Source organism: Topomyia yanbarensis, chromosome 3, assembly GCF_030247195.1.
Source record: "Topomyia yanbarensis strain Yona2022 chromosome 3, ASM3024719v1, whole genome shotgun sequence".
NCBI lineage: Eukaryota > Metazoa > Arthropoda > Insecta > Diptera > Culicidae > Topomyia > Topomyia yanbarensis.
In genome coordinates this window covers 100665818-100679706 of record NC_080672.1, presented here as the reverse complement: position 1 = coordinate 100679706, position 13889 = coordinate 100665818, and the positions used below count along the sequence as shown (strand labels likewise).

At 38.9% G+C, this 13889-nt stretch overlaps 1 protein-coding gene across 1 annotated transcript in view; it reads right to left on the bottom strand.

Annotated features, from left to right (window-relative positions):
* Nucleotides 1-5713, bottom strand: part of LOC131687102 (uncharacterized) — a 129479-nt gene extending 123766 nt beyond the window's left edge. The window contains exon 1 of the mRNA XM_058971143.1: nt 5595-5713. Coding sequence (XP_058827126.1) covers nt 5595-5713 — 119 coding nt within the window. The remainder of the gene's footprint in view (nt 1-5594) is intronic.
* Nucleotides 5714-13889: the final 8176 nt, after the last annotated feature.

Below are 13889 nucleotides of genomic sequence, written 5' to 3'. Positions count from 1 at the left end.
ACTGAGCTGATTTTAATCTTGTCAAATCTGTTTCTTGTATGTGTCCAGTTTCATAATTTTGTTACCTGATTATTCTGTTGCACAACAACTGAATATACCGTTGCTATTCGCAGGGTTTTATCAAAATGTTCTTACGTCCCTCTTAAGAAGACGCACAGTATCTTCTTATTATTTCACATCATTCAACTACGCCGACAAAATAACGATTCGACCTATCCATTATGTCACTTGACTCACTTTCTATCCGCTTACGCTAGTCACCTCTATGCGGCAACCGAAAATAATCCTCGCCAGTAATGTAGGTATACTTTTCCAACTACAACACGGACACGCTTTCAACCAGAAAGTACATCGCCAAACTGGGCTAATTTGATGTTGCGGTGATGCGCTTCCAAAAGCCAAGCCTCCGATTTTGGCACAAAGCAATGATTTTTAATTGCTACTAACATAGACCATGCCGCCCATTTGGCACCGTCTGAGTTGTGACTGTTATTTTTTTTTTCGTGTACGTACCAACTCTACCTACAACATGCGTTGTGCGTTTGAAACTACCGCTTGACCCAGGTCGTGGATGCGTTACGGTTTAGTGCGATGCCCATAAATCTCCACGATCATGCTACCTACTGTATTTTTTGCTGTTTGGCTAGGATTACGGTTGGTTGCAGAGCACTAGATGGGACCATTAAATCACATTTTTTTTTTCTCGCGCAATAATGTGTTACAGTCCTGGGGGTTTGTTGGGCTGGCTGGTATCTTTATGGTTATTTGTTATGACTTTCGTTTTGTGTGCTGTCATTCTCGATTAGTGACGCATTGGTAGTAACCAAGCTGAGCTGGGGGCTGATACCGAGAGCTACCTATATTTAGTTCCACCCGCGTTCGTGATAAACCTCTCGTTTTGTTTTGAAGCTGGAAGTCGCTAAGGCGCTAGCTATCAAGCTAGTAGGGTATTACCCGGTGGGTATGTAATGGTGAAATTTAAGTTTGGGTTGTGAATCCAACATGGAAAGACCGTTATGTAGTTCTACTGGTTGAACAAGAGCAGGTACGTCGTGGGACTTACCGCAATAAGAATAAGTCGTTTTAACAGATTGGGCTGTCCTAATTGCATTAATAAAGTTTAAGAGATTGTCATTTTTTGAATTTCTTCAAACATTCTGGAATAATTAATCTGCTAGCATATTTACCAGTCATAGCGTGTGGAAGCATTACCTGAAATAAAAATGAAGGAAAAAATAGAAAATTAGTATATTTTAATATAGCAAATAAAACGTCAGTTTATTTTGAAGCCACCAAATGCAAAACATTACGTTTTGATTTTTGCCGCCAATCAAATCGTGGCGGATTTAGTGTAAAATAGAACTGCCTAATTCTACTTGAAACTAGTTCGGTGCGTCACATACTGCAACACTCTATCGTCCCGTGTTTTGCCCCATCAGCAATTCGCCCCACCACTTCAAAAACAATGACAATCCAATAAGTGAAGACAAATTATGCCATCGAACTAATATGCGATTAGCGAATTGTTTACAAGTACGAATTGTCCCGCGAATGTGGCACGCGTATGCGTGGCAATGCGTGGCAAAATGTTTGTTCGCGTCATCTCCTATCGAGACTGGTGCAATGCGACATAACGACCTGTTCGGATCCAATTAGGTTTTTATCGTTTAGGGCGTAATTTGCACGTAAGACAAGCAAATGAAACCGGACAACGTGAATGGATGGTATGTGTAGGCTGTGGTACGGAAAAGGATCCAGCAAAACTGAATAAAAACAATGTGATGCGATGTGACAGGAATCGAAAATCACGTGGTTCTCGTGGCAAAGGAAATGTGCACTCGTGTTTGTATTAGCGAAAGAGTCGTTGTAATGCAGCACACTAAAAGTCATTATTTTGTTAATAACTAATGATGCTGTTTGTGTGCAAGATAATAAATCTAATTAGAACCTTTCCTACATATTTCAAATTGCGCAATTATTTCAAGATGTAAGCTTTACCACAATATACGTTCCCGCGAGAATGTGGTCCTGCTTTCCAAGCAGTTTTGTGACCTCAAACCAAGCTTGTTTCAAAATTTTCCCAGTCTACGGCATTGCAAGGTCTACCATCGATCCTGCCTGGTTCTACACGGAAAACCGATTCATCACAATTTCAACTAAAAAATTAGTTGAGTTTTTGGTTTCGTCTAGTTAATATTTGGGCGAACTAAATTTTTGTTGAAAACAATAATCCAACGTTGTTGGTTTGATGCTGTCAGTTTCAGTCTGGACACGAACGTTTCATCCTAGCACAAAACTTAAAAAGCTAAAGCACAAAACTTGAAAAGCTACATGAGCTAAAGCTTGAAACGCTTGTCTCAGCTTCTAACGCTTGTTTTAGTCCAGACACAATTACATATGCCGTTACACTACCTTTTCAGCCAAGACACAAACGACTAGAATTCAACTAATCTCATTGTTGAATTAAACTGCTTCATCGTAAAATACAACATAGGATATTTCAAACGTTTTGTTTCACCGCCGACGGATGAAAGGTATGGAATTAAATTGTTGAAAAATTCCGTATTTCAGTAATTCACACGTAAATATAATACAGAGTTATGTTTCTCATAATGTTATCTTTTTATAAACTGCAATCTTAAATGAGACGAAATAGCCAAAGGTATTTAAGGATTGTTGGAAATTGATTGATTTGAATTTTAGAATAAAGGTATATTTTTTTCTATTTAGTCACAAACACTATCCAGCACTACAAAAAAACTTCATACTTATTCCACATCTAGTTTGGAATCTCAAACGATGAAAAATAATTATCATATTACATATTACATTGGTTATTAATTGAAATGTTACTATATAATCGACTAAATCCGAAATAGAATGATTTTGACAATTTTCGACAATACTTTCAATTTTCAGTGCACATGTATTGAAAAAAATGTCAATAAAAATCATCCCTTTATTGAAATGTTTTTAAAGAAAAACTAGGTAAAACCAAAATGAGGTCAGTTGAATTTCTGTTTTTTTTGTGTACTGGTGCAGGTAGTTGCGTCCAGGATAAAACAAGCTTTCCAAGCTGAGACAACTACCTACGTGCTTAAACGTTATGCCCAGCGTGTATGAACATAGTTGCTGTCGCTACCTTGATGTATTTCAGTAAGGTGTGCATCTTAGCTACTTGCTGTCATTTCGTATGATGTGCGTCTTGAATCAAAATCAATAATAATTTTCAATAACTATTATTTGAGAATCTCTCAAAATTAAGAGAAAATTTAGTTACGTTATTCATTTTTCTGTTGAAATCAACTAATTAGGAAAACAAAAATTTGTTTTGTTATTTTCTTCATCGAATGGCTTTCAGTGTATATGTTAGGATGCACACTTAAACTCACCACAGAAGCGTTCAACCGCGTGGCCTTCTGGCACTTGACAAACTCACAACAGCCACTGTACCCGCAATGACACATCTAGGTACTCATCAAAGTGCCTTCAGGGAAATTACATTGTGTGCAGAATTCGCCGACAGCTAAGCCGTGCCAGTGTTTGCGGTGATAGAGTGTAACTTTAATTACACCGGGTGTTAGTTAGTAGTGTCTTTGAGCTGGCGCTGTGGATGGTCCGGACAACGAAAATGCAGCGAGACAGATGGAAATCCAGTAATGGATAAACTGGTAGAACGGGATATATGCCAAACCATGACCTTGGGGATGCAATTGTATGTTGCTTTTGCAGTGTCATGTGGTTGAAATCTGGTCCAAATTTATTATCTCTTGTTCTGGAGATTTTTCGAGCACAATCATATGAGTTCTTGGTGAACAAAATTACGCTTCGTCGTTGGTCAGCTTAATTATGAATAATATGTTTGCATATGAAATTAAGAATCATGTTCAAGTATATGACATAAATTTTGAGAAAATATGGTGATAATATGATAATACTTTCGTGCCTAACCGCTAAAACACTTCTTACTCTATTTTCGACATTCTTCCTCACGGAACTACATTCAGATAATACTTCGTGGAGGAGGAGGTCTCGTTGTGCTTTCGTCGCACCTCTTTCTTTTGTTCATGAGTTTTCCGCAGCTGTCTCGGAGCCTTATTTGATCTATGAAATGGCTTTGAGCCATTTAGCTCTTCTCTTGCTTTTCGTTTCCATCTATTACGTCACAATTTAGCTCTCGTCTGAGTGAACAGTACAACTGCTGATTTCATGAGCCATTTAACTCATTCAGCCCACAGTCTTATCCGGATCTATTCGTATAGTCAACGGCGATAAACTCACTACAACTACTACTGAAAGTTCCCCAACGGTTGTATTTCTCCTGATACCGATATTCGCTTCCTTGAGCGATTTGGCTCCCAGCGTTATGAAGATCTACTCGGAAAATATTTTGGCTGTAATACTAGTCTACTCCGACTGAGAGTCTTCCGGCGGCGGAATTTTTCTTGGTACCGATGTCTGCTTAGTGAGACAATTAGCTCCCAGCCAAATCAGAATCCATCCTACTGTGTAATCCTCAGCAGTGGATTTATCTCGATCCTGATGCTTGTTTTCGTGAGCCATTTAGCTCTTTGCTTCGTCCCAATCTACTCGATCTAGTCCCCGGCGGTGGAGGTGGCCTGCTCAACGGGTCAGTCAATAGGTGTCCAGCGATTCCGGGTAGAGGGTAGCTTCCGGTACATTAATAACCCAATTTTAAAGTGGTCTAGTCGATCTACTCCCCGGCGACGGATCTAGCCTACTCATGAGCTACCTGGTAGGGTGCCGGTCCGGTGACTCCGATGCCTGGTGTCCGGTTCATTGGCACCTCGATGACTCGAACCCGGTGCTGCGAAACGTATTACTCAACTAGTCCCCGGCGGGGACCTAGTCTACTCCGACGAAGAGTTCCCTGGTGGCGGAATTTTTCTCGAACCCAATTTGTGGCTTCACGACGGCCTTCTAGTCAGCGGCGTTGCTTTGTTGGTCCCTTTGCCACTTCTTCTGCAGCTCGGAGAGTATACTCGACACTACTCTGTTAACCGCATCCCAGGTATGCTCATCGTGGCACATCACTTCGATTGTCGCAACAGGCATACCCCTTCGAACTTCTTCGAACCTAGGGCATTCGTAGACCACGTGTTCCGGTGTCTCTTGCACGTTCAAATACTCTAGGCAAATTAGTGACCAAGCATGTCTAAACTGATGCAGGTACTTCCGGCAGTATTCGTGCCTGGACAAAAACTGCGTCAAACGGAAGTTCACCTCTCTATGCTTGCTACGCTCCCACGTCGACACATTTCGGATGATCCGGTGGGTCCACCTTCCTTTCTCCGCGTTGTCCCACTCTTTCTGCTACTTACTCAACGAGTCCGCTCTGCATTTCATGTATTCCTCTGCAGGTAGCAATCCACGTTCTTAGCCATATTAATGCAGATGGGACTCATCCCGGCAATGACGCATACCGCCTCTGACGATATCGTTCTGGACGCGCTCGTGCAACGAACAGCCAATAAACGAAACGTGCTTGCCAACTTCGTCCGGTTCCGCCTTGAGTCCAGCGCAGCAGCCCAGGCCGGTACGCCATACCTCAGCTTTGAGGATGAGACACCCACCTGGAGACGACTCGTTTAATCTTGTGATGAGCCAGCTGCAACTTAACATCAGTCATCCAGGCTTCCACAATGCCTATTGTCGCTGCAGTCAACACCTCCACTTCCTCGAGGGTTATCATCAGGACATTGTCATCTGTAAAACCGACGATCTCGACTTCCCTGGGCAGTTCCAGTATTAACACCCAGTTGTACAAGGTACATTATATTCCAGAGCGTTGGGCCAAGTACTCCCTCCGTGACCCTAATCGACCTCTGGTGCCATGTTCGTTTCGTAGACAAGTACTTGGTTCTGAAAGTAACATTTCCAGAAGCTTGCACAAATAGTGCGCATTACGTGAATCGCTAAATCGATAGCCACCCAGCTGGTGCTGTTGAAAGCGTTCTTCACGTCGTTACCACGGTGCAGTAGCGATTACCCCTTCTCCTTTGTTTCGGTGCTTTCTCCGCGCTCGCAATGACGCCCTCTGCGATAGTTCGGTTTCGCTTTCACCGTAGTTCGTCAGCCTGTTGAGAATGACCCTGGCCAGAAGTTTACCAAGAGTATCCAGCAAACATGTAGGTCGATACGATGCTGGATCCCCTGGTGGCTTGCTTGGTTTTGGCAGCAACACCAGCTTCTGGTTCTTTCATTTATCCCGGAAGTAGCCTTCGACCAGCCATCAAATGAAATAGTACTACTTTCCCATCCGCTCCTGTTGAATTTTGTGTCGATTGAAATTCTGGTTCCGGAGTTACCCAGCAATTTTCTATATAAACTGATACCACTGTGATATCAAAATGATGCAAAACTCATTAAAATGGATGCAAAAGTACTTGGATTATCCAGTCTAGACCACTAATGACAAACCAAAACCACTTGAACTTCATTGGCCAATATAAAGCATAGAAGTTGGATAATAGTTCTTCTTTACCGACGCCAGAGAGGCGACTTTACTATCTCGACTAGAGATATTGATCCATCAACTCATGGACCGGGGACCAACGGCTTTACTTCCCTTCCGAAGGAAGACGTCACCACAGATTTTTTCACCTTAGAAAAATCTCACGACCTCGGCTGGAATTGAACCTAGGCCAAATGGAATGAAAGGCGGTTACACTTCCCACTCAACCACCGGCGCTGTCATATTTGGGAGTGAGCTTGTATGTTTCAAAATGTCCAATGCGCACTGTTACCACTTACCGTGTTTTTTTCTCAACCGCTTTTTTGAGCTTAAAATGTAGCTCCAGCAAATCATTTTTGATGGTTTTGAACATAACATTATAAAGAATTTTATTTTTTCTATTGCTTAGTTTTTTTTTTGTTAATAAACAACATGGTGCCGGCTTTAGGACCATAAAACGAAATTATCATCACGAGATCTTACAGGGAAAATGTACTTTTGCATATAAAATATTTAAAATAATCCATAAAGAATTGTAAAACGATCCATAAAAAAGTTGTCAATGTTCCATAAAACAAAACTGAAAATCCATAAAACTGTGTGAATGATCCATAAAAAAGGGTGATTTGATCCATAGATTATGTAAAATTGAACCATAAAATGGTCTCAAAAGAGCACTAAAATAGTAATAAAAGAGCAATTAAAATGAACCAATGCCTAATAAAAGAGCAATTAAAATGAACCAATGCCCCATAAAAATATTGGAAATGTTCCATAAAATGATACATTTTGCGCCATAAATTAACTGACATTGATCCATAGAATATTAACAATGTACATTAAAACACGTCGATATGTTCCATAATATCGACAAAAATGTTCCACGGTATTACAAAATGGAGCAATAAAATGTCAGAAAAAGTTCCATAAATTTGATGAAAATGTTTGCTAAATAATTTTTCTTGGTCCATAGAAGATGTAAAAATGAACATTAGAAATGATTCATATATCGAACGAAATTATGGTTCATGGATATTTACAAAACGATCCATAAGAAAAGAAAATGTAAAACGACCCATTAATATGTGCTTATGCATTAGAAAAAATAAATTTAATGAATTCATGCGAAATTTTATGGTAAACTTAAAAAATAAGTTGTGCTTAATAATTCTCATAACAGTGACAGTGTTTTAACAAGTGAGCTTATACTGGGAGCTAGTGTGATGCGGTTTGGCCGCATATCCGAGGCCAAGGATCCGAAGCGGCGCAAAGCCGCTGAGGATCCGTTGGACGAGGCATTGATTAACCCGTAACTGGAATTGCAGGCAAACCTGTGGTTCTCTCGTTTGCCCGGTTTACTTAAACATAGGGGCTATAGCTAGTTAAAAGCCGACTGAGCGGCAGCGAAGTCGGACAGTGCACAAGAAAGCGATGTGGCGTAGCCACATTAGTCAGGCTTCGTGTATAAAGTGTCCGTTTTCGCTTCAGATAGTTATTCAGATAGTATTTGCGACTCATGCCAGCCTGTATAGGTGGTCTAATAACACTCAGCGCTCTAATATCATAAATACCCTGACGTTTAAAGAGTTGCCATAATGATTTCAGGTTAGCTAAGGTCAGTTAGCTGACTAGTTGGGTACGGAAGCTGAAGTTTAACTATAATGTGTGCATTGTTTGTTGTAGTTTGACATTACAACCAAATGTAATAAACTTTATTATTAGTTCGAATAGCAAAAATTTCGCATGAATTCATTAAATTTAATTTTTCTGGTGCATAAGCACATATTAATGGATCGTTTGACATTTTATTTTCTTATGGATCGTTTTGTAAATATCCATGAACCATAATTTAACGTTCGATATATGAATCATTTCTAATGTTCATTTTTACAGCTTCTATGGACCAAGAAAAATTATTTAGCAAACATTTTCATCAAATTTATGGAACTTTTTCTGACATTTTATTGCTCCATTTTGTAATACCGTGGAACACTTTTGTCGATATTATGGAACATATCGACGTGTTTTAATGTACATTGTTAATATTCTATGGATCAATGTCAGTTAATTTATGGCGCAAAATGTATCATTTTATGGAACATTTCCAATATTTTTATGGGGCATTGGTTCATTTTAATTGCTCTTTTATTACTATTTTAGTGCTCTTTTGCGATTATTTTATGGTTCAATTTTACATAATCTATGGATCAAATCACCCTTTTTTATGGATCATTCACACTTTTTTATGGATTTTCAGTTTTGTTTTATGGAACATGGACAACTTTTTTATGGATCGTTTTTCAATTTTTTATGGATCATTTTTGTTGTTTTAGCGGCGCAAACTTAGGGCTGCCGATCTTACATGCTTCTTTGCATCACGGATGACATCGACATCATTGGTGTTGATCGCAGGGTAGTAGAAGAGACATTCATGTCTTTCAAACGAGCCTGTTGAATAAACAATTCTTCTTTAAAAAGGCAGGTTGCGAGAATCAGATTGACTATGAACTCAGGCTGACATTGGAAGGCTGATAAAAGGATTCAAAGAGTATAGAATACAATGTTGCAGTCTTTTAATTTTAAAATTAATGACTCTAGCACTATAATAGCTGCAGTTAGTAATGGTTGTATACCAGAAAAACAGAGGCTTTGAATTGGCACACCGAAAAGTTTAGCTGTTCAAAGTTAATCGAAATTTTAAACTACTGTTAAGTTAGTTTAATAACCACTGTAAGAAACCAGTCTACATCTGATTGACCACTTGAAATATATAAATTATCTAATAGGTTGAGCAAGAAGTTGAAGGAAGGTAGTTTAGAAAAACGTGGAGTCAGGATATTTTGGCATTTGAAATGTGAATCAAATGAGGTTAAGTCACCGGGAAACTCTAAGCTTGCTCATATGTATCTATACCACACTTTTATCAACTTTCTTCCTTCAACTCCTTGCTCTCCCTTGAGCACTATGGCTCTTAATATTGAAAAATATTTCACACCTTCCAGTCCCTTTTATGTTAAAACATAAAAAAAGAAAACTGACTCAGTCTTAGTCGTTAATAAAATATAAAAAAAATTAAAAAGGTTGAGTTTTCATAAATTCATTATTTTTCTGGGCAGTATCTTCCAATACCGTTCAATGGAACGCAGGTCGGAGATATGAGCTTTTAGGCAAAATTGAAATTTTAGCTTTTGAGCAGCTCCAAAATTGCCGACGCATGATAAACAGATACTAATCTGGCAAAAACATTGCATTCGATACCCAGATAAAACCGAACAACTTCTGCTGCCACATGAACAGATCGCTTGCCACACTAACACTTTTATTGGCGAATTTTTTCTAGCGTTATCTGGAACCTCGTTCTTTTGCACAATGTAATAAAATAGCGAACCTGGCATTTGAAGAAATCTACATCCTGTTATTTTTAACTCTTTTTTTCCCGTAAGTCTTTAGTTGCTCCTCTTTTTAATAAGTAAGTAAGTAAGTCTTAAGTTGCTCCTCTTTTTATTGTTTTTGCATTGTCTTTATGCTAAAATCAAATTTCTTAGCAATATCGCGAACAAAAAGCGTCCTGCTTGCTGTTAATTTTGTTTTGTGCGTTGCACGGATCAGTAACTTGGCCCATGCCAAGCTAAAACACTGCTTAAGACCAATTACAGTGGGCAGTGATTGTAATAGTGATATTTATTGTTCCGTTCAAATATGTGCGGGTGTAGGGACTTCACGATCATCATGTATCATCGCGATGGGCTCGAGCGTTTGTACGTTATCGTGTTCGATCGCATGAGCGTTTTCATGCCGCTTGTGCGTGTATAAATTCTATTTTATAATCATGTGTCTAGGGGACGGGTATAGCGTAGTTGGTGAATCTTTTGGCTTGTACGCAGCTCACCTGGATTCGATTCTCAACCCCGCACATAGGGTCAAAGATTATTACAAAAGAGATTTCCCTAACCCTCAAGAAGTCAAATGATCCTTAGGTTAAAATCTCTATAATTAAAATAAAAAAACATGTGTCTATTCGCACATTCGCGTGTTCTTGTATGGATGCGCTAACTAACGGCATGGGCCTAAGCTGCTAAGGATGAGAGTAGGAACTTCCGAACCTCCGTATCATACCTCCGTATCACTAGAGTTACCGGTCATGTCGCCGTGGAACGTGTTGTGTAGTGGATAAAAGCGATATTTTGATGATTGGTCCAACTAAAGTGTGTCTAGGCTACTCGTGCCGAGGGTAAAGACTACTGGACGTGACCGATCTATGATCACGCGAACGGTGGGTTAATGCTTGCGTTCGCGTTTGTAAATTTCTAACTGCTAAAACGTTCACTTAATTACCGGGGTGTTTTATGTTGGCGAGAACGCTGGCGTAAGTATGCGTGAATGATTGCATTTGCATGTTCGTGTTTGTGACCAGGTTTGTGTTATCGCAAAGGCCATGACCGTTTGTACGTTTAGAATGAGAGAGATAGTGAGTGCATATGAGAAAAAATGCAGTGCTAATATGAGTCTGATCCCTTGTAACAAGTGAGGTTTTATGGTAGTTTTAAAGCCACTCATAAAACTTAGATTGTACTTGTAGCATGTAGGATTAAAGATGCAAAGAGAATAAGTAGAAATGTATAAATAGGCCGATATTATTTTAGTTAACATAAGTAGTGAAAAAGTATACTAATAGAAGCCAATAAAAGTAGACTAGTGAAGTAGAAGAAAAAAAAAATGAAACACAAATTCAAACCAGGGGCTTACTGAGAAATTCAGTTTGGTGGGGGGTTCAGTAAAAATCGACGATTTTTCGAAAATGCTAGAATTTGATAAGACTTTAAAAAACAGTCCGCAAGCAAAAATAATCAATAAAAAACAGCTTTCAAACCTCCATAAATAACTTGCTTGTATAAAGTTTTGAAATTTAAAATATATGCACTTTTGAAGAATAAATGCTCGAAATCTTTTCTCAAGATTAAAATGACATGATTCCGAAACTGTCATCTATGAAGGTTTAAAATTTCCCAAAATAAACCAGCAAATATAATAATAATTTTAGTATTTAATTCCACTAGAAGTAACAGTGGAGAATTAACTCTTTAAAAAATAGTAAGAGACTTCGTGTCTTTATTTATTTTTTTTTTCCATACGTTTATTTGACACGGCATTTGCAAAAGCTTTTTACGCCAGTTTCTTTTTTTTACATAGCACGTTACAAAAATCCTTAAGACTAATTTTAACTATACTAGTACTTTGTCTAAAACTAACACTGAAATCACTTTATTGTTTGCTTTTTTCCTTACATTGTTGTATTTCATAATGATCTAGTATTTTCGGGTGTATTTATTTACTTTTTTTTCTGTTATTGTCTAAATTTAAAAACTAAATATTCTAGGACACTTTAATTGGTGAATGATTAGCCTTGGATGAGAGTATGAGGAGATGAATTTAATTAAATTTTGACAGACGCTGTTTTTAGAAAATGATAGATAAGTTCCATGTATAGAGGATCGCGATACGCCAGGATGTCTCTAACAGGAACATGGATTGGTCTTCCTCGGACTTGTAAAGAATCTACTAATTGTGATCTGGCTTCACGATATTCAGTGCAGGACCAAACAACATGCTCAATGTCATGGTAACCTTCTCCACAAGCACAATGATTACCCTCAGCGAGCCCAATACGACGGAGATGCGCATCTAAAGTATAATGATTGGACATGAGCCTAGACATCACACGGATGAAGTCCCGACTTACATCCAATCCTTTGAACCATGCCTTCGTTGATACTTTAGGGATAATTGAGTGTAGCCATCGTCCCATATCTCCATTGTCCCAAGATGTTTGCCAACTAGCAAGTGTCCTCTGTCGAGAAGCGCTATAAAATTCATTGTAAGCGATGGGTCTTTCATATATTTCACCATCTAGTGCACCAATCTTGGCTAAATTATCAGCTTTCTCATTTCCCGCAATAGAGCAATGGGCGGGGAGCCACACTAGGGTAAATTTATAACATTTTCTTGTCAGGTTACTCAGAGATTCTCGTATCTTCCCCAAAAAGAATGGATCGTGATTATCAATCCTCTTTGAGCGTAGAGCTGCAATTGTGCTGAGACTATCAGTGAGGATAAAGTAATGGTTCGGGGGTAAAGTATTAATTATTTGAAAACTATAGTGAACTGCTGCTAGTTCCGCTATATAAACAGAGGCGGGTTCTGCAAGTTTGAGAGAAATTGAAAAATTATTGTTGAAAATACCGAAACCAGTGGCCTCACTGATTCGTGACCCATCAGTGTAAAACATTTTAAGGCAGTCTATGTGTTGATATTTACTTGTGAATATCTTAGGGATCTCCCGCGAGCGTAGATGATCCGGAATTCCACGAATCTCTGCTTGCATGGACGTGTCAAAGAATAAAGTGGAATCAGGAATATCTAGTATATTGACGTATGTGGGAACATACCTAGCAGGCGTTATTTCTTGTGACATGTGATTGAAATACACTGTCATGAATCTGGTTTGGGGTTGAAGCTCGACAAGTCTTTCAAAATTTTCAATTACCAGTGGGTTCATAACCTCACATCGAATAAGTAAACGAGAAGAGAGATCCCAGAATCGGTCTTTTAAAGGAAGAACTCCCGCTAGTACTTCAAGACTCATTGTATGGGTCGACTGCATGCAACCTAAGGCAATTCGTAAACAGCGATACTGTATCCGTTCCAGTTTAATAATGTGAGTGTTCGCTGCTGAACGGAAACAGATGCACCCATATTCCATTACTGAAAGTATTGTTGTTTGATACAATCTTATCATGTCACTTGGATGAGAACCCCACCATGATCCAATTATTGTTCGCAGAAAATTTATCCTTTGTTGGCATTTCGTTATTAGATACCTAATGTGGCCTCCCCATGTGCCTTTAGAATCGAACCAAATTCCAAGGTATTTAAAAGTCAGGACTTGGGCTATCGTTCTACCAACCAACTGAAGCTGAAGCTGAGCTGGATCACGCTTCCTTGAGAAAACGACCAACTCTGTTTTCTCCGTAGAGAAATCGATGCCCAGCTTTAAAGCCCAAATTGATAAATTATCCAAGCTATCTTGCAATGGTTGTTGTAAATTTATAGCTTTTGGTCCTGTGGCAGAAACCACCCCATCATCTGCAAGTTGTCTTAAAGTGCATGGGCTGACAATACAATTATCAATGTCATTCACGTAAAAATTATAGAGAAGGGGGCTTAGACAAGAGCCTTGTGGGAGGCCCATGTAACTTATTCTGAATGTCGCCAAATCGCCATATGAAAAATGCATGTGCTTTTCTGACAATAAATTGTATAAATAATTATTTAATATCGGTGAAAGACCACATTGATGTAGCTTCTCCGAGAGAACATCAATGGAGACTGAGTCGAATGCTCCTTTTATGTCTAA